This window comes from Onychostoma macrolepis, chromosome 15, assembly GCF_012432095.1.
Source record: "Onychostoma macrolepis isolate SWU-2019 chromosome 15, ASM1243209v1, whole genome shotgun sequence".
Taxonomy (NCBI): domain Eukaryota; kingdom Metazoa; phylum Chordata; class Actinopteri; order Cypriniformes; family Cyprinidae; genus Onychostoma; species Onychostoma macrolepis.
In genome coordinates, this window is record NC_081169.1 from 31342590 (window position 1) to 31366288 (window position 23699).

Here is a 23699-nt window from a genome sequence, read left to right on the forward strand (position 1 = left end):
CCCCAGATCAACCGAGAGAATAAATGTGAGCTGGACGTGTTTTCAAAGACATTTTCAATATTTGAGAAACACAACTGAAACGACTCATTCACATTTGTGTGATGCGTGATGTCTCTGACTGAACCGCTCAGTGCTGGTTTAGAGCCGGTTTTGTGCAGGTTTAGAGCTGGTTTAATGTTACAGCAAACACTGATAACACTTGATTAATGTTCCAGCTGTTAAAAGGCCTCTGTCTCCGACCTTTAGTGACCTTCTGTGGAAAAGAGGATCTCCAACCATTACAACATCGATCCACACACATACACACACACACACACACACACACACACACACACACGGATGGTCAATACTTTAAACAGCATTCAGCTCTTTTCAGTAAATGCTGCTCCCAGCACGTCTGCAGCTGTCGATGAGAAAGATCTTCAGGACAACAGATACACTGTGAACATGAAACCACTGGTCAGCACACACACACACACACTAATCAAACCACAGCTGCTCCACATGAATCACACACACTTCTCTCGCTGACACTCTTTCGACTTCCTGTCTGACAGAAAGAGAACATGCTGACAGAATCCAGGTCGGAGCGCTTGAAGGTTCTTCTGTGAGTCTGAAGGACATGCGGACACTGATCCCACGATCACTTCAGACTGACAGAGCCTTCACAGGCCTGCTGGGGGTTCTGGGTAATGATTTGTGGTCACTAGTTAGTTCTGGGTGGTTGCTAGAGTGATGCTATGTGGTTGCTATGGTGTTCTGAGTGATGCTATGTGTTTGCTAGGTAGTTCTGGGTGATTGCTAGGGTGTTGTGGGTGATGTGATGTGGTCACTAGGCAGTTCTGGGTGGTTGATAGGGTGTTGTGGGTGATGTGATGTGGTTGCTAGGGTGTTCTGGGTTATGTGATGACCTGCAACACACATGGTTTAATAGGAGATTTTCTAGCAGCTGATTGGCTGTCACTCACCTGACGGGTTGAGCAGTCTCCAGGTGATGGAGGGATCTGGCCTCCCATTGGCCAAACACGTCAACGTCACGTTACTGCCCTCGTTCACAGTGATGTCGTCCGAAACTTTATAGATGACTGGAGGAACTGAGAGAGAAAAACAGAGCAGAACGACATGAGTGAGAAACACTGAGGGATGCTGGGAGATTTGTGTTCATGCTAATACAGATACACACACATCAGAGTGTCACTCATAAACATCCGCTTGACCTCGTAACACACACACACTCATAATAAACTCTGCGGTGTTTAATGCGGATGCTGCAGAGCATCAATAAAGCCAAACGCGTGTGGAAATATCACACACACATCATCTGTTATGAGCCGCAGACACACTCGTCCATTATTCCAGCACACGTCTGATCAATGCGCGCGCAATCCCACATATTCATCAAACCCATGCGCCATTTAATGAAGCGCTTTGTCATTTTCTTGATTTACTCTGAGATCCAGACTAACACGAACTCAGAGCTGCAGCCTCAGCAACACAAACCTGCCATAAATCAGCGGCGAGAGACAGAGATTCATCTGCAGCACATCTGCCTCCAGCAGCGCTCATACGCATTCATCTGTGTCTGTCAGCTGCTGTCATTCTGATCTCAGATCAGACCCCGCCCCTTATAACTGAAACCCCGCCTCCTCAAAACACTAATCTACACTACAGCGCTCATTATGCATTCATCTGTGTCTGTCAACACTCACTTGTTCAGCCGATGTCATTCTTATCTCATTAAAGCAGCCCCCTCTGACACAGACTCCGCCCCTTATAACTGAAACTCCACCCCAGTCTCCTCCTCTATACACTAATCTACACCACAGCACTCCTTACACGTTCAACTACTATCATTCTGATCTCATTAGACCCCACCCCTTCTGACTCAGGCCCTACCCCTTATAACTGAAACTCCACCCCCTCCATACATCAATCTACACCACAGCGCTCATGCACATTCATCTGTGTCTGTAAACATTCACTCATTCAGCCACTCTCATTCTGATCTCTGATCAGACCCTGCCCCTTCTGACTCTGACTCCGCCCCTTAACACTGAAACTCCAGCCCAGTCTCCTCCTCCATAGACTAATCTACACCACAGTGCTCATCACGCATTTATCTGTCTGTAAACATTCATTTGTTCAGTCACTGTCATTCTAATCCCTGATAAAGTCCTCTGTAATCCCAGGCCCCACCCATTCAGCATCAAACCCCGCCCCAGTCTCCTCCCCTTCACTCATCTACACCACAGTGTTCATCCTTCATTCATCTGTGAACATTCATTCAGCCGCTGTCATTCTGATCTCTAATGAAGTCTTCTCTAATCCCAGACCCCGCATTTTCTGACACAAATCCCGCCCAGTCTCCTCCCCCCAACACGCTCAACCACACGATGACACTGAGGGAGGAGTTCAATAAAGGAATTATGCAAATCAATCTCAAAAACGCCCACATAATTAATGCTGACTGCAATTTGCACAGAGCAGTGAATGAGATTATTACACGTGTCAAGAATGAACATCATTTACATACAGAAGTCTTAAAGGTACAGTGATAAATATCAGTAAGAGAGGGTGGAAATGATCATAGAAAATGAAATGGCAAACCGGAGTGGCATTATATAATATGACTGCTGGGAAAAACTAAAATGCTAAAAATATGCTGAGCAGGAGGCCAGTGTGAGATGAGATGAAGCGCTCTGGCGTCTGTCTCTGTCTGTCTGTAGGTTTGTAAATGGACAGACGTGTTGTCAGTGTCTGATAAATGATGTTCACTAGGTGGCAGATTGACTCTGTTTCTCACAGCAGTGCTTCTGCACTCCGTCTCTCTCTGTGCTTTCTCCTTAACCAATCACTGTTGCCTTTTTAAAACACTCTCTCTCCTCAGAGTCTCTTTCTCTCTAACACGCATGAAATTGGAATTGTAGTTGCAGCAGGACTGACAAGAAAATCTCATACAGAAATACATGTTTCTCCAGCCCGACAAGAGCAGACTCATAAACCACACACACACACACACACACACACACACACACACACACACACACACACACACACAGACACACACACACAGCATCATTTCAGGCTTTGGCCCAGACCTGAGTCGCTTTCACACCTGAAAACACCTTCAGCAGCTGCTCATTATGCTGCAGTTTATGATGTTTATATTAGTTCATAAAAGCCTCATGAGTGAAAATCATCACGACCTTCACAGAGAAACAGCTGTCAGACCCTCTACAAAAAACACATTACCAACATCACAGACATTATTAATGTTAGTTACTTATATTACCGACATTACTAATATTACAAATTACATATATTTCAGACATTATTAGTGCTTGAAAATGACAAATATTACAGACATTTTGATTGACATTATTAATATTATAGGTTACTAATATTACAGACATTACTAATACTACTGAAATTAATACTATTACAGACAGTATGATTGACATTATTAATTTTATGAGTTATTACCATTAATGACATTACTAATACTACTGAAATTAATAATACTACAGACATTACAACTGACTAAAATTACTTGCTAAATACTAAAGAATATACTTAACTAAAGTTAACAACTATAAATTACTAATATGATTGACTTTATTAATGTTATAAATCACTGATGTTACTCATATTATTAATACTAGTGAAGTTAGTAATATCACTAAAATGATTAATACTATTATTAATTAGTAATATGAATGAATATTAATATTATAAATGACTAATATGAACAAATAGTACAAATTATATTGCTAAGAGTAAAGTAACTAAAATTAATGACATTACTAATATTACTGACATTTGTAATATTAATGATATTTCACAACTCAAAAGTAATTCACAAGTAACGTATTTACTGAAACTGAACTACAAAAACAACCAGAGAAATCTTTCTGATTGTGACATCACGACATAATCTCGTTAATATAAGGATGTCCAGTTTTAGCTATCAACACTATTAAATAAATCTATTCAGCAGCTACACACTTTAGGTAATTATAACAGTAATCATTTACATAAAGCCTTTAAGGCACGGTAACACATTTTAATAACAAGTGGACCTCAGGGAAAAATAAATAATTACAAAATGTCTTTATAATTCTGAATTACAGCAAACTAAACTTTGCCTGCCCTTAAACAGAACTAACAGCATCTGCTGTTCTACAGTACTCTGAATTAGGGCTGGTGCATTATTATAGCGCTCGTGAATTATAGTTCATTTACAATAGTAAGCCAGGGACCTGAAAAACCGTCTGATCTCGAGCCGCCGAAGACCAGCTGAGATCTGCACCACACTCCTCCAGACATGAAGCAGGACAAAGACGAATTCTAAGCTGGTAAATATCTCAGTCTGCTAAAAATATTTGACCCAATACAAACACAGAAGAAAAGAGCTGCTCCCTTCAGAAAACAGTCGCCTACTGCAACTTACCAATCAGTGATATAAACAGCAGGGTCAGAGGTCACAGGTCACAGGTCAGAGGTCAGGTGATAAGGTATTAACCAGGGTTAATGTTTCTAACTATCTCAACACGTCAAACACACAGAGGAACTGATATACCTGCACCACACACACACAGACACACACACACACACACACACACACACACACACACACACACACACACACACAGACACACACACACACACACACACACACACACACACACACACACACACACACACACACACACACACACAGACACACACACACACACACACACACACACACACACACACACACACACAGACACACACACACACACACACACACACACACACACACACACACACAGAGACACACACACACACACACGTTCGTTTTTGTGAAAAGTGGGGACATCCCATAGGTGTAATGGTTTTTATACTGTACTTACTGTATGTGCTATTGTCCTACACCAACCCTACACCTAAACCTACCCCTTACAGGAGACTGTGCATTTCAACTTTCCCCAAAAAAACCTCATTCTGAGTGATTTATAAGCGTTTTGAAAAGTGGGGACATGGGTCAATGTCCTGAGATGCCACCTTCACCTTGTAATACCTGCCATACCCTCGTCATTATACACATCTATGTCCTGACTTTTCACAAAACACACACACACACACACACACTCACTCTCTCTCACTCACACACACACACACACACACTCTCTCTCACACACACACACACACACACACTCACTCTCTCACACACACACACACACACTCTCTCTCTCACACACACACACACACACACACACACACACACACACACACTCTCTCACACACACACACACACACACACACTCTCTCTCACACACACACACACACATTCACCAACTATACTGAACCAAAAAAGCAATGCTAGTCAAACGAATGACAGAGAACCACTAATGCTTCACATATTAAAATCAGTTCATAACAAAACTACCCATAATCCTGAAGAGAGATCCACCAATCAGAGAAAGCGCTGTTACCATGGAAACAAAAAAAAAAAAGAAATTCATCCAGTGACGTAATAAAGACGCCTCAATCCTCCGTGAGTTTATGTTCTTACATTCACTCACAGACGAGGAATATTTGTTCTGCAGAATATTTTGAACTAAGCAGCAATATTCATGTATTCCCTCACGAGTATATTTCAGACCGTAAGCGGCACAAGCATCAGCAGACAGACATCATCATAATGAAGATACAGTGAGCTCATGCTGCTCTCGCTCCTTCATCAATATTACACTTTTACTCATTTTATATGAACATCATCACACCGCATTCACAATCAAAACCAGCTCCAGACCCTCTTCAGTCTGCGGCCCAACAGAGCCACGCTTGCTTCTGTCTGAGCTGCACAGCAGAACAATAACCCTCCAGAGTCTGATCGATCCTGAAGATGAACGACATTTGCCTGTAATTTATTTTGTCAGGAGGCGTCTTTTATTTTGTGCTGCGCTGCAGAGCTGCTCGTATTAATCTTGAGGGAAACTTGCACAGCCAAGTGGATCCTCTCTAATTGTATAAAGATTTATGATTTTGCAAAAACAAAACTGCAGCATACAATACCAAAGACTAATGAACATGTTCCTGCATAGAAAACAAGAGCGGGCCTTTTTCTCCTCCCGCATAAATCTGGCCTGCGCTTCGCCAAAAACACCTCAGACGCGAGCGACAGCAGAGCAGCAGAACACCGCAGTGTGAGCTCGAGCGCCGGAGCATGTGTTACTGCGTGTGAAGAGCAGCATCATCATCATCAGCAGCAGCAGCAGCTCACAGTGTGCTTCATGAGCGCTTTCACACAGCATCAGCACCCAGTCAAGGGTCATCTATACATCATCTGAAAGCTGAATAAATAATCTCTCCATTGATGTATGGTTTGTTGGACAATATTCAGCTGAGATACAACTATTTGAAAATCTGGAATCTGAGGGAGCAAAAAAATGTTGTCCAAGTTGTAAAGTTGTTCAAATGAAGTTCTTAGCAATGCATATTACTAATCAAAAATGAAGTTTTGATATATTTACGGTAGGAAATTTACAAAATATCTTCATGGAACATGATCTTTACTTAATATCCTAATGATTTTTGTCATAAAAGAAAAATGGATAATTTTGACCCATACAATGTATTGTTGGCTATTGCTACAAATATAGCTGCTGCTTATGACTGCTTCTGTGCTGCAGGGTCAGATATATCTGAGTGTCTCATGCATGTGTTATGAGAGACGCAGCAGATCCTCCCAGTGTTTCACACACACTGCATACACTTTCACTGCAAACACACTCTGAACTCACATCTGACAGCAGGTGAGAGTATTTCTGTCCTAACTCTAAGACAGAGGAACAAGTGTGAAATGAACGCTGGGTAAAAACGTTAACACGCCTGGATTAAATAACAAGCACACAGTTAATTAGCAGTTCGAGAACGTCCACTCCAGAAACATGCAGCGCTAAACACACACCGAGAAACACTGCACTGACGACACACACAACGAGCCTGAGAAACACCGGCGATCAGCACCGTTAGACTCGCTCTAGATCAACACGTGCTGGTCAACTAGTCTTCAGACGCACTACTAACAAGCAGTGTGTGATGATCAGAGAGAACATAAGAGCACCTTGAGGTTTGGTTTGGTTCTCGTGCTGCACACAGTGTGAGCCATTACAGTGTTTTTCAGCTGCTTACACACAGAATCTTTACTTTCACACAGTTTCTGAAAGCTGTCACTCAAACAGCAGAAGCACACTCAGATCTACAAAACCAGACACGGATTCTCAGATTTTGACTCAGTTTTCAATTTCATAAAACACTTTTTGCAAAACACAACACACAGTTCTCTATGCAACACACACAAATCTAACAGGAATTAATATTATGGCAAAGGTGTTTGCTTTTGAGATGTGTTTGTGATATTTTGAATGCAGTGCTTCATTTTGCAAGAGATGTGATGCTGACCCTCAGACAACATACAGAACTACCAAATTTTGCTATGAGTTTGATTGCAACATATAATCATTGCTGTTAATAGAGTTCACCGTCTGTTTGATTACATCATTAACTGACCGCTTGATTTTACTGTACATTTCTGCCATACAGACATCAGCTGGAGATAGACACCACTGATACGCTACTACTAAATATAGTGTACAAACTTTAATTTTCTGTAAAGCTGCTTTGCAACGATTTGCATCATGAAAAGCACTATACTAATAAACCTGAGTTGAATTGAATTGAATGTGAGGCATTTTGCATTTTGTGTGCAATTCTTGGATTTGTGTGTAAAGTTTTGAAAAAAAGAGGCAAAGTTTTGAAAATGTGTGCAAGCAGCTGAAAACAACTGTAAATATAACTAGAAAAAATTTTATTAATAATAGTGATAATATTGTTGCACTTATGTATTTAGTTTTTATAAAATACAATAATAAACAAAATCATAAAGTGTGATAATACTATTATATTTTAAAATAAAAAGGGAGTATTAAATAAAAATACAATTATTTTATAGTAAACTTAAAAAAATACTTATATTATTTACTTTGCTAATATTAAATTTTTCTTTTTTAATATAAATTTTATTATTTTAATTATAGTCATACAGCCAGTCTATTTTCTTTCACGCGGTCGTTTGCACTTTTTGCTGCGTCTAAATATGCCGGCAAACCATGTTGATGTTGTCTTGATTTGTGCTATAATTCTGATGAAATATAAACAATTCTAAAATGACAATATTTGTGATCATTTTTGAGTGAATCGTGATGAACAGTTTAACCATTATCATGCAGCAAATGTAAACAGAACATCAGACGTGTGTCATACACTGGATCCATGCATTCAGTCTTAAAGTGACAGTCTGTGTTTTTACAGTTGTTTTCAGCTGCTTGCACACATTTTCAAAACTTTGCCTCTTTTTTTTCAAAACTTTACACACAAATCCAAGAATTGCACACAAAATGCAAAATACCTCACATCTCTTGCAAAATGAAGCACTGCATTCAAAATATCACAAACACATCTCAAAAACAAACACCTTTGCCATAATATTTATTCCTGTTAGATTTGTGTGTGTTGCATAGAGAACTGTGTGTTGTGTTTTACAAAAAGTGTTTTATGAAATTGAAAACTGAGTCAAAATCTGAGAATTAGTGTATGTTTTGCAGATTTGGTGTGTGCTTCTGCTGTTTGAGTGACAGCTTTCAGAAACTGTGTGAAAGTAAAGATTGTGTGTGTAAGCAGCTGAAAGAAACTGTAATGTCAATCAAACAGCAAAAGAGAGTAAATCTCTCACTGCTGTGGACTGAATAATACAGTGAAGACTGTGCAGTGTTTTATCTTTACATTTGATTATTCTTGAATGCTGCTGTTTAACAGACCTACAGTCTCTGGAAAATTAAAGCCGGTTATTTCATCTGCATCGCTCTTATACTGCATTTGCCATAATGCTTGCATCTTTCATCTTAATTTAATAACAAGGATAAAGTAATGAAATAAAGCAAAGCTAGATAATATTTTGGTGATATCACCCACCTCTTCTTTGACTGAATGGTCTGTCACTCATTTTTCTTTTGTTTTGTTCCCAAGCAGAGCTTAAACAGTGAGATTATAAACTGTGCTGCTCCGTAACTCTCAAAAGAGTCTTAGAAACTAACAAAGAATCGTGAGAAGATTGCGGAGCGTGATCCTGCCTGAAAACATTGTGATATAGTATTTTTGCCAAACCGCTCACTCGCTCAAGCAGCTCATCATCAGGTCTGATCTGAGTGATGGAGTGAGTGGGAGGAGCAACAGAAGACGAGCTGTCATTGGTCTGACGGCCTGTCAATCACACGGTGCTCACCTTGAACGATGAGATAGACCTGTGACGTCTTGGGCTGCTGTTTGGTCTGGATGGAGCAGGTGTACGGCCCCTCGTCGAACACATCCACCTTCTGTATCCGCAGACTGTACTCCAGCTGACCCTGAGTCACCAGCTCCACCCGCGGGTCCAGAGACCACTTATCCTCACCCGCGAAGATGATGTTTGAGCGGTTCAACCAGGCCACCTTCGACACCTTATCGTCCACATAACACCTGACAGAGAGACAGACAGCTTGGGGTTATTATCACACATCCAGACGGGTCCAGATACACTCATGTCATCCTTTAACTAGACTTGAGCCTGTCATGTGTGTGAGTGACAAACAACCTTCAGATGTCACCACACTGAGGGGAAAAAAAACATTTTCACTCAGAAATTGCTGGTAAATTCACAAATAAATACAAAGAAATGACAAGCAACACACTGAGTTAAAGGAATAGTTCAGCCAAAAATGAAAATGTGCTCATCTGAGATCAGAATGGGTTTGTTTCTTCATCAGGTTTGTAGAAATGTGTCTCTGCATCAGTGTCTCAGCAATGGATGCTCTGCAGTGAATGGGTGCCGTCAGAATGAGAGTCTGATAAAAACACCACAATAATCCACAGCACTCCAGTCCATCAGTTAACATCTGGAGAAGACAAAAGCTGTGTGTTTGTTAAAAAAACAAATCTGTTTTGGCTTGTAAACGCTGCTTGATCTGCAGATTTCTCTCCTGATTCAGACCAGAGCACTTTTTCACTGGAGGAAGCGTTATTATGGATTATGAACTCTATGTATTTGAGTTAAAAACGTCTTAATGCTGGATGTTTCAGCTTTTGTCTTCTCCAGATGTTAACTGATGGACTGGAGTGCTGTGGATTATTGTGATGTTTTTATCAGACTCTCATTCTGACGGCACCCATTCACTGCAGAGCATCCATTGCTGAGACACTGATGCAGAGACACATTTCTACAAACCTGATGAAGAAACACACTCATCCTGATCTCAGATGAACTGAGGGTGAGTGCATTTTCATTTTTGGCTGAACTATTCCTTTAAATGTAAAATTTTTAAGTAGAAAGACTGAAATAGTATTTTCTTGTAAAAAAAAACTCAATAATCTTCGTTTTAGTCGTAAAGGTGGAAAATCATTTTTTACAGTGTGTATTCACTGAAATCTTCATAAACGGATGGGAATGAGTTTTAACAGAGAGTCTCACTGCAGGTTTCATTCATATCGTCATTGCTTCCTTGCTTTCGAACGTGAAGCTCTACGAATGACGTGTTCATTCTCGTTCACGAGGACTTAATCAAAGCCAGTGTGTGTGAGAGTGTGTGAGCTGCACATGCAGGACTTTCTGTCCATGATTCTGGCTGATCTCCACTCGCTCACACTGAGTTTCCTCCAATTAAACCGCTGAGAGACTCTGTTAACCAGCAGCTGTCAGACTCCGTCTCTCTCTGTCTGTCTGTCTGTCTCTTCAGCAGGACAACAGCGCCGTCTGTCTCTCTCTGACGGGCAGCTCAGCGTGTGTGTGTGTGTGTGTGTGCTGGACACTCGCTGTGGGCTCGCCTGAGGGAGCCAGTGTGTCAGACACTAATGAGACAGACAGGAGATTTGCTGAGGCAGTGAGAGACAGACAGACAGACGGAGCTGCAGTCTCTGTATGAGTTTAATCAGCTCAGGCTCTGTTACACACACACACACACACGTCTGGTTTGCTATCCTTGTGGGGACTCTCCATAGGCGTAATGGTTTTTATACTGTACTTACTGTATGTGCTATTGCCCTACACCAACCCTAACCCTACCCCTTACAGACACACACACACACACACACACACACAGGCGTGTTCAGACGTGTGTCTCTCAGGGCTCGGTGGACTCACACTCACAGATGAAGCTGTTTCTCTTTTAAAGGAGACTGAAGTGAGATGAGAGCAGCTGCTGGTGAGACCTGCAGAGACGCAGTGATTCCTGCTGAACTACTGACGAACACAAGCTTCATTACGACATGAAGAGACGTGAATGACTGCTCCAGACCAGCGCTCACTCATCATCATGTCAAACAGTAAACGCCAGCAGTTACTGGATCTTGAACAGGTTAGTGTGTGTTTGCAGCAGATCAGTTCAAATCCCCGGCTGACAAATATATGTTCTGACAACATTCCTGTTAAGTTATGAAAATATTATTTCTGAATGTTCTCTAAACATTTAAAACATCCTGTTTTTGTTTTGGTTATGCAAAGGGAACATTTTTATCATTTTGTAAACATTATGGCAATGCTACTTTTGAATGTTCTGAAACAAATAGTAACATTTTAAATACTGCATGATGACATCACTCAATCATCAATGAACTGATTTAGTGGGAAAACGAGTCTTTATTATTGTCCTCTTGCATTATTGACAAACTATCCTCCTGCTGACACTGTAAAGCTGCTTTGACACAATCTGTACTGTATAAAGCACTATAGAAATAAATGTGACTTGACTTAAAAGATTATATTACATAATGTTATAATCCCAAATACAGTTACATAAAATATCACTTGTAGAATTTCTATAAAATATTGTCAATTTAAAAGCTAAATGTAATGTCCAACACCCAACATCATGATTACAGTCATCGCTCAGTGAAGTTTAACAGAGACGCGGGAATATAACAATCAAACGCAGGTTATTCTCTGAGCGTCTTCATCAGATCCTCTGTGATCCTCACACACACGACTGATCGATCACGGACTTCGCTGTGGATGATTTCCATTATCGATTGGCTCTTGCATCATAAAACATAGTAATTATCCAAATAATTTTCAATTGAAATAATACAGTTCAGTCATGAAACTCTAGATGGCACAAGCTGACGGGTTGTTAACGTAACTGATGATATTCAGAGAGTTGAACGACTTGGCACAAGCTGATTGGTTCATGAGCTTACTGCCTTGCATTTATACAGCGGGCTAGTATTCACCTGAGATTCCTGCGGCGCTCTTTCAGAGTTCTCTGACGCTCAACAGCTAGATAAGTAAACAGTCTTCACTCTGATTTCAGTGCATTATTGCATTCGTCAGATTTACATTTTTAAACTGGAAAACATACAAGTTGTAAAACTACGAGCAGGGTATTCACGTGAGGAGTAATGACTAATCATGTATTGTTCATATAACAGCAGTAGCATTAGCAGCAGCAGCAAGCAGTTTCCTGGTTCATGTATGTGAGAATACAACGTCAAGCGTCGCGGTTTTAGAACGGAAAAGTGAATTGGGGATTGCCCCTCAGGGATCAATTCTCTCCCCTACACTGTTTTCCCTATATCTGCTCCCCCAAGGTAGTATCCTTAGAAAGCATGGAATATCATTCCATTGCTATGCCAACGATACCCAACTTTACTTGCCACTAAAACACCCAACAAAATCTCTGGATTCACTTTTAGCATGTTTAAACGATATTAAAAATTGGATGGCAAAAACATTTTTAATGCTAAATGAAGAAAAGACTGAGGTCATTGTTTTTGGCCAACCAAAAGATTTAACTAAATGACTTCTAGAGTCAAGCCCACTGGCAGCATATTTTAAATCATCTGTAAGAGATTTAGATTTTCATATTGATGACAATCTAAAAATGGAAAAGCAAATCAATTCCGTGGTATGTGCATGTTTTTATAACCTGCGCCTTCTTGCTAAAACCAAACATTTTTGCCAAATGTCGACTTTGAAAGAATTATTCATATATTTGTTTTATCACGTCTGGATCTTTGTAATTCGCTGTACAGGGGCATCTCTGCCGCATCCTTGGCTCGATTACAATCAGTTCAGAATGCGGCGGCGAGGCTCCTAAAATGGGTAAAGAAATATGATTCCATCTCTCTGATACTTAAAAAATTGCGCTGGCTCCCTGTCTGTTTTAGAGTTAGATACAAAATTGTAATTTTTGTATATAAATCTTTACACAATCAAGCACCTATGTACCTTACAAATCTTTTGATCCCCTATAACCCTCTGAGAGCCTTGCACTCAGAAAATCATAAACTTCTGGTAGTGCCCAAAACAATACGTCATCAAAAAGGCGATAGAGCTTTTGCAGTAATGGGGCCGAGATTGTGGAATGAATTGCTGCTACATATTAGGTCTGCTAAACCTCTGTCAATGTTTAAGAAACTGTTGCAAGCTCATTCGGAGGTGGCAGTTTATGCGAGTTAAATCATATAGTAGGACATATGTGATTGTTAGGATGGTCTATGTGTTGTGTTATGGTGTCTCGGTTGTTTGTTTTTATGTAAAGCACTGTGGGTAACCATTGTGGTTCTTTTAGTAGTGCTATATAAATTAATAAACCAAACCAAACCTTATTTGCCTGAAATCTCCATTGCTTTTAATATCTTCTGTGGGCTTAATTTCTACATTAATTGCGAACAGATTGCTTTCAGATGCACCCCTCACTAGTGGGGTCGTTTACAGTTGGCGTTTCACAGTTTTAAGTCGAGGTGAACCCGTATAACTGTCTTTCATAAACGTCACACCGTCAACAGCCTTACCTATTTAACCATAACAACTTGACGAGCAACAGAAAATTATACACCCGCTCATACATGTATTCCTGCTGCATTGCAATGCAGTTCAGAAGAGGGAGCGCTCATTCTTAAAGGAGCCACATCTCTATTTCATTCGTTACCTTTGTTCAGTGATAGTGAAGAGTTTATTATGAAAGTCGTGTTTAGTGATTATTTAAAGATAATTAATTATGAATTCGTTTAGAATATAAAGATACTACTAATAATAAATCATTTCCAATCAGTAGCCCATGTACAATGTAGCTAATAGCAAGGCACTCTTAAACTGGAATTTAATTCATGTATTTAGTTGGGCTTACAGCAATTATAGTACTTTCATGGAGTGTAGCAGCAGTATCCATAGTATTTCAGATTGCGTTATTAGCAAATTATTATTAGCAGTATGCATAGCAAATCAAATTATGTGTTTAGTTGGAGCAGCAGTAGGTAGACTGTAGTTACATTTACATTTATTCATTTTGCAGATGCTTTATGCAAAGCGATTTTACAATTGCTGAAGTTTCAGTATATTAAAATGGATGGTATGTGAAATCTTCAAGCGAATAGGCATCATTTGCGTTTCATTTAAAAGGGGCTTATAGCAATTCTTAGTTCCTTTGTGTAGCAGTATGCATAGTTATTCAGATCGTATGTAGTGAATTTAATAGCAGCAGCATGCATAGCAAAATTCAGACGCAATGTTAGAAATAATATTAGCAGCAGTCTGCATGGCAATCCAATTATCATTGTTGCTATTATAGCAGCGGCAGCAGAAAGTGCATTTTCTTGCATGAAATTTTAGTGATAAGATAACGTTTGGAGGGTAGTGAACATTTAGGTGAAATAGGCATTCTATTACTTTGCTATTCAATTCAATTCAACAGGGTTTATAGAACTCTGGTTGGTTATTTAATAAAGGGGCAGTAGCAAATCTAAGTACTTTTGTTCAGCAGTATGCATAGCTATTCAGATCGCAATGTTAGCAAATTTTATAGCATGCATAGCAAATTCAGATGCAAGGTTAGAAATAATAATAGCAGCAGCATGCTATCTGCCTATAGCAAGTCATATTATTGTTGCTAATATAGCAGCGGCAGCAGAAAGTATTTTAGTTGCATGAAATTTTAGTGATTTTAGTAAATTAACTCTTTAACGTGCAATAGGCATTTATTACTTTGTTCAAAAAAAAAGAAAAGAAAAAAATAGAGAAACGTGCAGCAGCTGTAGATTATGCTTCACTAATTCGGAGTAAATATTACAACCACAACAGCTCGCACAGTAAATTCCTATAACATTGTGAATATCATAACAGCAACAGCATGTACTTCAACTGGTTTTCAAATGTTAGTGAATATGATCAATAGCAGCAGTAGCAGAAGTTTTGTTGCGTTGGGCGTATAGCACTGCATACATTGTTGACAGCTTTACCTATCGTTACGGGTCTATTGACTTTGTCATGTTGTGCCGCTGTAGAGTAAATAGGCTTTTGCCTAGCTACCTATATGCCTTAACGGAGCTCTCAGCAGTTCAGTCTCTTGTGCATTTTAATTGGGAAACAATTAATATAAAAGCAGACAACTGCATTTAAATAAAGTCACAGTGTCTTGCTCAAGACCATCTTGGAACGAGCCATGCATTTAGCAATGATGTGTTCATACAATGCAAGCATTATTATTCTTAATATGCAATATAAATATTTCAAATTATCAAAATAAATGAGCAGCTGCTTTTGAAGCAGAATTAGTCCTGGGCATATTACACCACAACTACAGGGTGTACAGTGATTTATTCTTTCGACAAATATTTTGTTAGCTTATTAATAAGTTAAAGGTAAGTATTTCCATTGCAGTAACATTGATGAACGTTACAGAAAAAATAAATAAATAAATAAAAATAAAAATACAACCTGAATGACAAATGTAAAATGATTTGCTCAGGCCGCCCGAGCCCGAGTCAGGTGGTTGCTGGGGGTTACTTCATCTTTCAGCCTACAGTGTGATTCCTGTTTGTTAACGACACACACAGTGCACGTTTCTACCTAGGTACGTTTGAGCTATTGGCTCAGACTCACATAGTTATTTAGGTCATTAGTTAAATAAACCTAAGGGTACATTACCCAGGTTCACATTGTTAAGCCACTAGTTAATTTATCTGGGTTCCATTAGCCCAGAAACACATTTAACTCAGGTCACTGGTTTAAGCTATCTGGTCAACCGATCAGGTACACACAGCAACAGTTCACTAGCGTTAAGCCATTCGGCAAAACTGGCCCAGGCTCACAAAACACACGGTCTCACGGCTCTCCGGAGCAGCAGCAGTACATATGTCTTGGCAATAGATCTGCTTGTTTTAGGGTGTTTTATATTCCTTCTGCATATAGGGATTATTTTAAGCATATTATTGTATAGCAGCAGCATACAAAATTAATTGTTTTGTTTTCTTCTTACAGCTTTGTTGGGGGGGGTTATTTTATATGCTATTTGTGCAGCAGCAGTATGTCTTAAATACTCACGGCACCGTATCGCCGTATGCATTGGTAGTAGCAAGTTCTTGTACTTGCTTGCAGCAGCAGCAATAATCTACAACTACAGCAATAATCAACAGCAGCAACAATTCAGCAGCAGTGTAGCAGATCTGTTCCGCCAATACCAAATACATTAACATTGTCATATCCATCACCATGCTAAAATCTTCAGAGAGTTGTCATGATTGAAATGTTTTTAATGGAATAACAGCCAGATTGCACGTCCTTATTCATCAGCATTACATTTACACAGGTATAACTAATGACACATGAATTATCATGGCATCAATGTGTAGTCTTTAAAACTATTTTAATATAAGTATTGTCTGAATAAATGGAGGATCTACAGTTCAGATCAATGGTGTGAGTCTCTCACTTCATACATCATTAAAGTGTTTGATCTCACGCTTCACAGCAACAAAATATGATTTGAGAAAGAAATGTCACAAGTTATATAATATAATATATTCAGTTATCTGTACAAATTGCAATGTTGAATTTTGACGTAATGTGACAGGCCTGAAATACTGCAGTACTTTAACAACAATAAACAACTGTTTTATACTCTACAAAGCACAGAGGTTATAGTTTAACAATCATAAGATGATGAAGCTCTGGGTCTGATACTGGACCTGAGGTCAACATCTGAAAATTCAAACAACAATAAAGCCAGAAGTTTTGTGAAGATGATAAAACTCTGCTGATGCAGAGAGAGATCCATTAAACAATATCTGTGAGATCTGAGCTGCTGTTACGACGCAAACTGCTCCATCATCAGCACGACTTCACATCGCAGCCAACTCAACCACAGAGGGCTTCACGGTCTCAAACCAAACAACACCACGAGAAACTATTTCAGGCAGAACAGAGCGATGATGATGAATTCTGGTGCTTTATTTCTGTTTGTCATGTTTTTGCTGATTTTCTTCTTTTTCCGCTGGTCTCTGGTCCACTGACACACTGCTTTTGTCAAGGACAGTTTCAGTGTTCTTTACTTGATCATTAGAGGAACATTCAAAACAGTAAAGTGTACTTCAGGATGTCAGTGGCTCATTTTGATGCTTTGCTAGCGATACTAGAGCCACACATTAAAAAGACGACCACCAATTTCTGTGAACTCAGTGTGCAAGGATCTATATACAGTGCTTTGTGCTGCGAGACGAAGTGGATGAACTTGACAATCGCCATTCTGGATTTTGGTGTTCGCTTGTGGCTCTGAATTGTCAAAACACCTCTCAAAATGCTTGCTATGGAAGCGAAAACCACAGAAAATCTAACCTGATCGGAATTTTTTTTTTATGACGGATGAAAGTTTCGGAGGCAGTGTGTAAATATGATTGACATAACCTGAGGTCGTAATTGTTTTTTAACGTGCGAAAATTTCGGACTCGGTGTGCAATGGCCATAAGATCTAGAAAATTTACACATAAAGCACAACTTCAGTGAGAGTCTGAGGAACAATCATGAAACACACACACATGTTTGTTTTTGTGAATTGTAGGGACTCTCCATAGGCGTAATGGTTTTTATACTGTACAAACTGTATTTTCTATCACCCTACACCAACCCTACATCTAAACCTACCCTTTACAGGAGACTTTGTGCATTTTTACTTTCTCAAAAAAAAAAAAAAACTAATTCTGCATGATTTATAAGCCTTTTCAAAAGTGGGGTAATGTCCTCATAAGTCACCTTCTCCTTGTAATACCTGTCATACCCTTGTCATTGTACAAATTTGTGTTCACACACACACACACGCACGCACACACGCACGCACGCACACACACACGTGCACACTTCTCTTCACTGAATATCTGCAGGATTTGCTCAATAACCCTGAATCTGAGGCATGTGCTGATGCTGATGTCACAGAGCTCCGCTTCATTCTGTCTGGTTTCTCTGAAGTTTGAGCTCTTCTGCAGACACTGAATTATTGACACAGATACAGACGGATGGACGAGACAAACTGCAGGCCTGAGCCAGAACCTGCTGCTATTCCTGCCTAAAACTACCACAGATCATCACTGCTAACTCAAATAAAGCTGAAATAAATATAAAACGAAACAAAAATGAAAATAATTGCCTTCTAATAAAGCTTCTTTATCTTTCCACTGTACAAAAGGTTCTTTACAGAGGAAAGTTCTTTAGATTTATAAAATGTTCGGTAACACTTTATTTTGATGGTCCCTTTTGAACATTCTGTTGACACTAAGTAATGTTGCAACTACATGTCAACAAACTCTCATAAGAGTATTAGTAGACTGTCTGCTTCATATCTACTAACTCCTTATTGTGTTGCTCTCCCAACAGATATTCTACTGACTATAAGTAACTTTGCAAGAACGTGTCAACTTAATCTAACCCTAACCCTACCAGTCAACTAATACACTACTAACACTCTAATGAGAGTCAGTAGAAATGTAGGTGCAACATTACTTATAGTCAATAGAATGTGTTAAAGGGACCATCGAAATAAAGTGAAACCAAATGTTCTTAACACTAAGGGCCAGATTTACTATGAGCTTGCACCGGCGCAAACCCTTATTTGACGTTAAAAAACTACTGTCAGGATTTACTAAACACACACAATGGGAAATTATCGCTGAAAAGCTGTGGACAGTTATTTTTATGACTCACCTCACTGAATATGCATTTGTAGGAGTTTCCTACTCCTACAGAAAAAAGCATGTCTTAAAGCAGGCGGTAATTTGCGCTGCTTTTGGTAGATTGTGCTGGTCATTAATAGAAATGATCTGCTGCGTCTGTGTTTTTTATGTGTGCATTGTCAGTAAATCACCTGCAGAATTTTCCCCTCCAATCAGCGCTTTTATGGAATTGCACTCTAATGCTAATATGCCCTGTTTAGCAAATCTGGCCCTAAGACTAAAAATCGTTCTCTTTCAAGCATACGCTTCGTTGTCTCACTATGGGGTTACGCCCCTTCCGCGTATTCCTCAGAAGCCCAATTCCATTACGCCAGCCCCAATTGGCTAGCAGACATGACATTGCGTCAGGGAGTGGCTCCCTCCCCTTGGTATAAAAGGAGAGATGCAACATTCAAAAGCCTCTTCTCGCTTAACACCAGAAGCCTACCCAACTCAGATAGCCATCAACTAGTCTCCACGCTGGTTGCTGGCTTATCATTTTGGTACTGTGCTTATAGTCGATTTGCTGGCCACCATGTCGCTTTCGCCTACCTCTCAATCGGCACTCTAGCTCATTGGTAGGGTCATTCATTCAGTACCGCAACTATGGCTGCAGCAATGCAGGCTACCTTAGCTAGCGAGGGAGATCCACGGCTTTGCTCATGCGGGAACAAGATCTCATGCAAAGACACATGCCAGGCCTGCTCTGCATGTCTTGGGTTGAAACAAAATTAAATTTAAATTTAAAGCCCAAATAGCGATCGAAAGTCCCGGTTCCTGTGAGCTCAGCGCTGACACGGATGCAGAAGAGATGCAAGGAGAAGAAAAGGGATGACGAGGCCTTGCAGCTCTGCATGCCAAGGAAGATGCAGATTGCGCCCCCGCCACCTCCTCGGCAGACCTTTGAGCAGGCTACAGCTCGCCCACCCCCCAGCTTTCACATTCCTAGGTGACAGAGACTGCGTGTGAATGCAGCAGCAGGTCAGAGCGGCGCACCAGAGCAGAAACCTGCCTGGGCCAGGAAAAATTATCCGCCCGCAACAGCTCAGACGGACTAGCTGGCTCCTCATCTTACTCAGGTGATGAGGAGAAAGAAAAAGGCCGTTTGAGGGGGTCTTCCTGAGGGAAGGGGGCTCACAGCCCTCCAGTTCGCTAGCCCCTGACCCTCAGTTGTTCAGCGTTCAGCAGAAAGTGAATTCAGATGTTTACAGATGTTCTGTGGGGAAACCAGAGCCAAGTTGGGCCAAGGATGTAGAGCAGTGAAGAGAACGAGAGATGATGCAGTGGTGCACACCCACCCACTAGTCACAAGCACTTTACATGCTCAAAGTTCAATAAAGTTTACACTGTTTACAAAACACTTTATCAGAACACAGCATAGCACCACCTCGGGGAGTCATCGCTCTACTGAAGGTGGTGAGCCACGTAAACTCTGTCCAAGCGCTAAGTGTGCGCGCATGCGCAGTACAGACCACAAACTCGTTTTCAATTCGGCCACACGATGGCGCCAGAATTGCGCGAGAATGCACACAGTCCCGTTGGGTGCTGAGAACAGTACAGTACGGTTACAGACTGCAGTTTGCCATTTCCCCCCCGCAGTTCAAAGGAATAATTTATTCTCAGGAGCGGGGAGGATTCGTGTTCTTCAGGATGAGATTACCTCCCTGTTGAACAAAAAGGCAATAAGAGTGGTTCCACCCGAGGAAAGTCACAGTAGGTTTTACTCAAGATACTTCCTAGTCCCGAAAAAAGGGACTCGAGCTCTCCTTCCCATATTAGATCTTTGTGCACTGAACAAGTACCTAAGAAAGTACAAGTTCAGAATGCTCACCCATTCTACACTTCTGAAATCGGTGCGCCAAGACGATTGGTTTACCTGAATCAACCTGAAGGATGCATATTTTCACATAAGAATATATCCACCACACAGGAAATTTCTGAGGTTTACATTCCTTGGCGTGGCATACGAATATTTAGTCCTTCCTTTCGGCCTGTCCCTCAGCCCGAGGGTATTCGTGAAATGTACAGAAGCGGCCATAACTCCGCTCAGGGAGAAAGGCGTTTGTCTCGCTACCTACATAGATGATTGGCTGGTGACAGCTCAGTCGGAGCACAAAGCGAGATATCACACAGCCATGCTCCTAGAACATCTACAGAAACTGGGTTTCAAATTAAACACCGAAAAGAGTGTTTTAGTTCCCAGACAGTCAATAATGTATCTGGGGTTGTTACTGGACTCAGTGACATTCAGAGCACGACTGTCAGAGGAGAGAGTACTAAAATTTACGCAATGCCTGGCCGAATTTCGGAAAGGGAACAGTGTTTCTTTTCGCATATGCCTCAGACTATCAGGTCTGATGGCCTCAGCTCTAATAGTCATTCCCTTAGGCAGACTATTTATGAGAGAGTTTCAACGCTGGGTAGCCTCTCTGAGACTGGACCCGTTATGGCACTCTCGGAGGAGAGTGAGAGTGACGTCAGCGTCATTAGCGGTGCCCGTGCTTTCTGGTGCAAGGGGTACCTATGGGCGTTGTCCAGGCCAGGAAGGTCATAACGATGGACGCGTCGTTGTCCGGCTGGGGGGGCATTCAGGAGGGCAGGGCTGTGAACGGGAGATAGGGTCCCCATCTGAGCCACTGCCACATAAACTACTTGGAAATGTTGGCTGTCTTTCTAACGTTGAAGCATTTTCTTCCTTTTCTGAAAGGACATCGTGTTCTCGTGAGAACAGACAACACTACAGTTGTGGCTTACATAAACAGACAGGGAGGTCTCAGATCACTCCCCTTACACATTTTGGCACGCAAACTGATTTTGTGGAACAATGCCAGTCAGATCTGCTGTCCGGGGGAAATCCCCTTTATGGAGAGTGGATGCTGAACACGGAAATGGTCGATCAAATGTAGAGCATATACGGCAGAGCGACAGTGGATCTGTTCGCGTCGCAGGACAATGCTCAATGCCCTCTGTTCTTCTCTCTTAAGGATCAGAGCGCGCCTCTGGGAATAGATGCACTGGCGCACGAGTGGCCTCGCACTCTCCCTTACGCATTCCCACCGATAGCGTTGATATTCCCAACCCTTCACAGAGTGAGGGAGGGATTGAAAATGATACTGGTAGCTCCGCGGTGGCCAGGGAAATATTGGCTGGCGCAGATCATACATATGCTGTACGCAGAGGCATGGTCCCTGCTGCTGCGCAGAGATCTGCTGTCACAGGCAGGGGGGAAGATTTTTCATCCTCATCCAGAACACCTGGCACTGTGGGCCTGGCCAGTGAGTGGCTAAATATGAATGCGGCTGGTCTGCCAGACAGTGTCATCAGAACTATAGAGAATTCTAGGGCTCTGTCCACACGGTCACTCTATGAATGTAAATGGAGCATGTTTGAACGTTGGTGTGCGGCTAGACACGTAATCCCCTTTCAGTGTTCGGAGGCAGATCTTTTCTGCAGGATCAGATAGATCAGGGTAAAGCATTCTCAACCATAAAGGTGTTTCTGGCTGCGATATCTGCCTACTATGTAGGTTTTGATAACAAAACTGTTGAGCAGCACCCTTTGGTATGCTGGTTTATGAAGGGCACGTGTCGTGCTTTACCAGTCTCAAAACCGATTTCTCCTTCATGGGATCTGGTTCTGGTGCTTGATACACTTCCTGTGACTCCATTTGAGCCACTAGACAAGGCTGCCTTGAAATTATTGTCGTTTATTGTTAGCTTTGGCTTCAGAAAATTGCATAAGTGAAATTCAGCGTGTATGCAATTTATGCCAGGGCATGCAGGGGTGCTTTTGAAACCTAATCCTGCTTTTATGCCCAAGGTGGTCAATTCAATTATTTCTCTTGAGTTAAGAGTCTTTAACTCATCGCCTTTTACTTCAGCAGAACAGAAAAGGCTGAATAAGTTATGTCTGGTGCGTGCTTTACGTATCTACATGGAGAGAACTAAAGGGTTCCCAGAGTGTGTGATCAGCTATTTGTGTCTTGGGCAAAGCCGAGTACGGGGAAGCCGATTACTAAACAGCGTTTATCCCACTGGATAGTGGAGGCAATTTCTCTTGCATATTCCAGTAAGGGTCTTACACCTCCGTCTGGTTTACACGCTCACTCAATGAGAGGAATGTCGACGTCATGGGCTCTCTTTAAAGTGGTCACTTTACAAGATATCTGTGAAGCGGCGAGTTGGTCCTCACCGCACACATTTGCAAGGTTTTATAAACTTGATGTTACAGCTCAAACGCTTGCACATGCCATATTGAGCGTTGGATCTTGAGTGTTGACTTAACCAGCCCTATAATAGTTTCTTTGGTTGGCAGGAGACTTTGAGACAGGCTATCTGGCAATACGGGAGTTAGGATATCCCAGAGTGAAACACCGAAACGTATGCTTGAAAGAGAACAATAGGTTACTTGCGTAACCCTGGTTCTCTGATAGCATTAAGTGAGGTGTCTCACCAGAACACCCTCCTTGTTGTGTGAAGCGAGGAAGAGGTGTTCTTGTTTTGAATGTCACAATGAAATTGTCGCTCCTTTTATACCAAGGGGAGGGAGCCACTCCCTGACGCAATGTCATGTCTGCCGGTCAATTGGGGCTGGCGTAATGGAATTGGGCTTCTGAGGAATACGAGGAAAGGGCGTATCCCATAGTGAGA

The 23699-nt window shown here is 41.2% G+C and overlaps 1 protein-coding gene across 3 annotated transcripts in view; it reads right to left on the bottom strand.

The window, feature by feature from the left end:
* lsamp (limbic system associated membrane protein) overlaps positions 1–23699 on the bottom strand; it is a 200415-nt gene that overhangs the window by 13332 nt on the left and 163384 nt on the right. For all 3 annotated transcript variants that reach the window (XM_058745324.1, XM_058745325.1, XM_058745326.1), the window contains 2 exons: positions 9329–9561; positions 969–1094 (listed from right to left, as the gene is read on the bottom strand). In XM_058745324.1, the coding sequence (XP_058601307.1) occupies positions 969–1094; positions 9329–9561 (359 nt within the window). The remainder of the gene's footprint in view (positions 1–968; positions 1095–9328; positions 9562–23699) is intronic.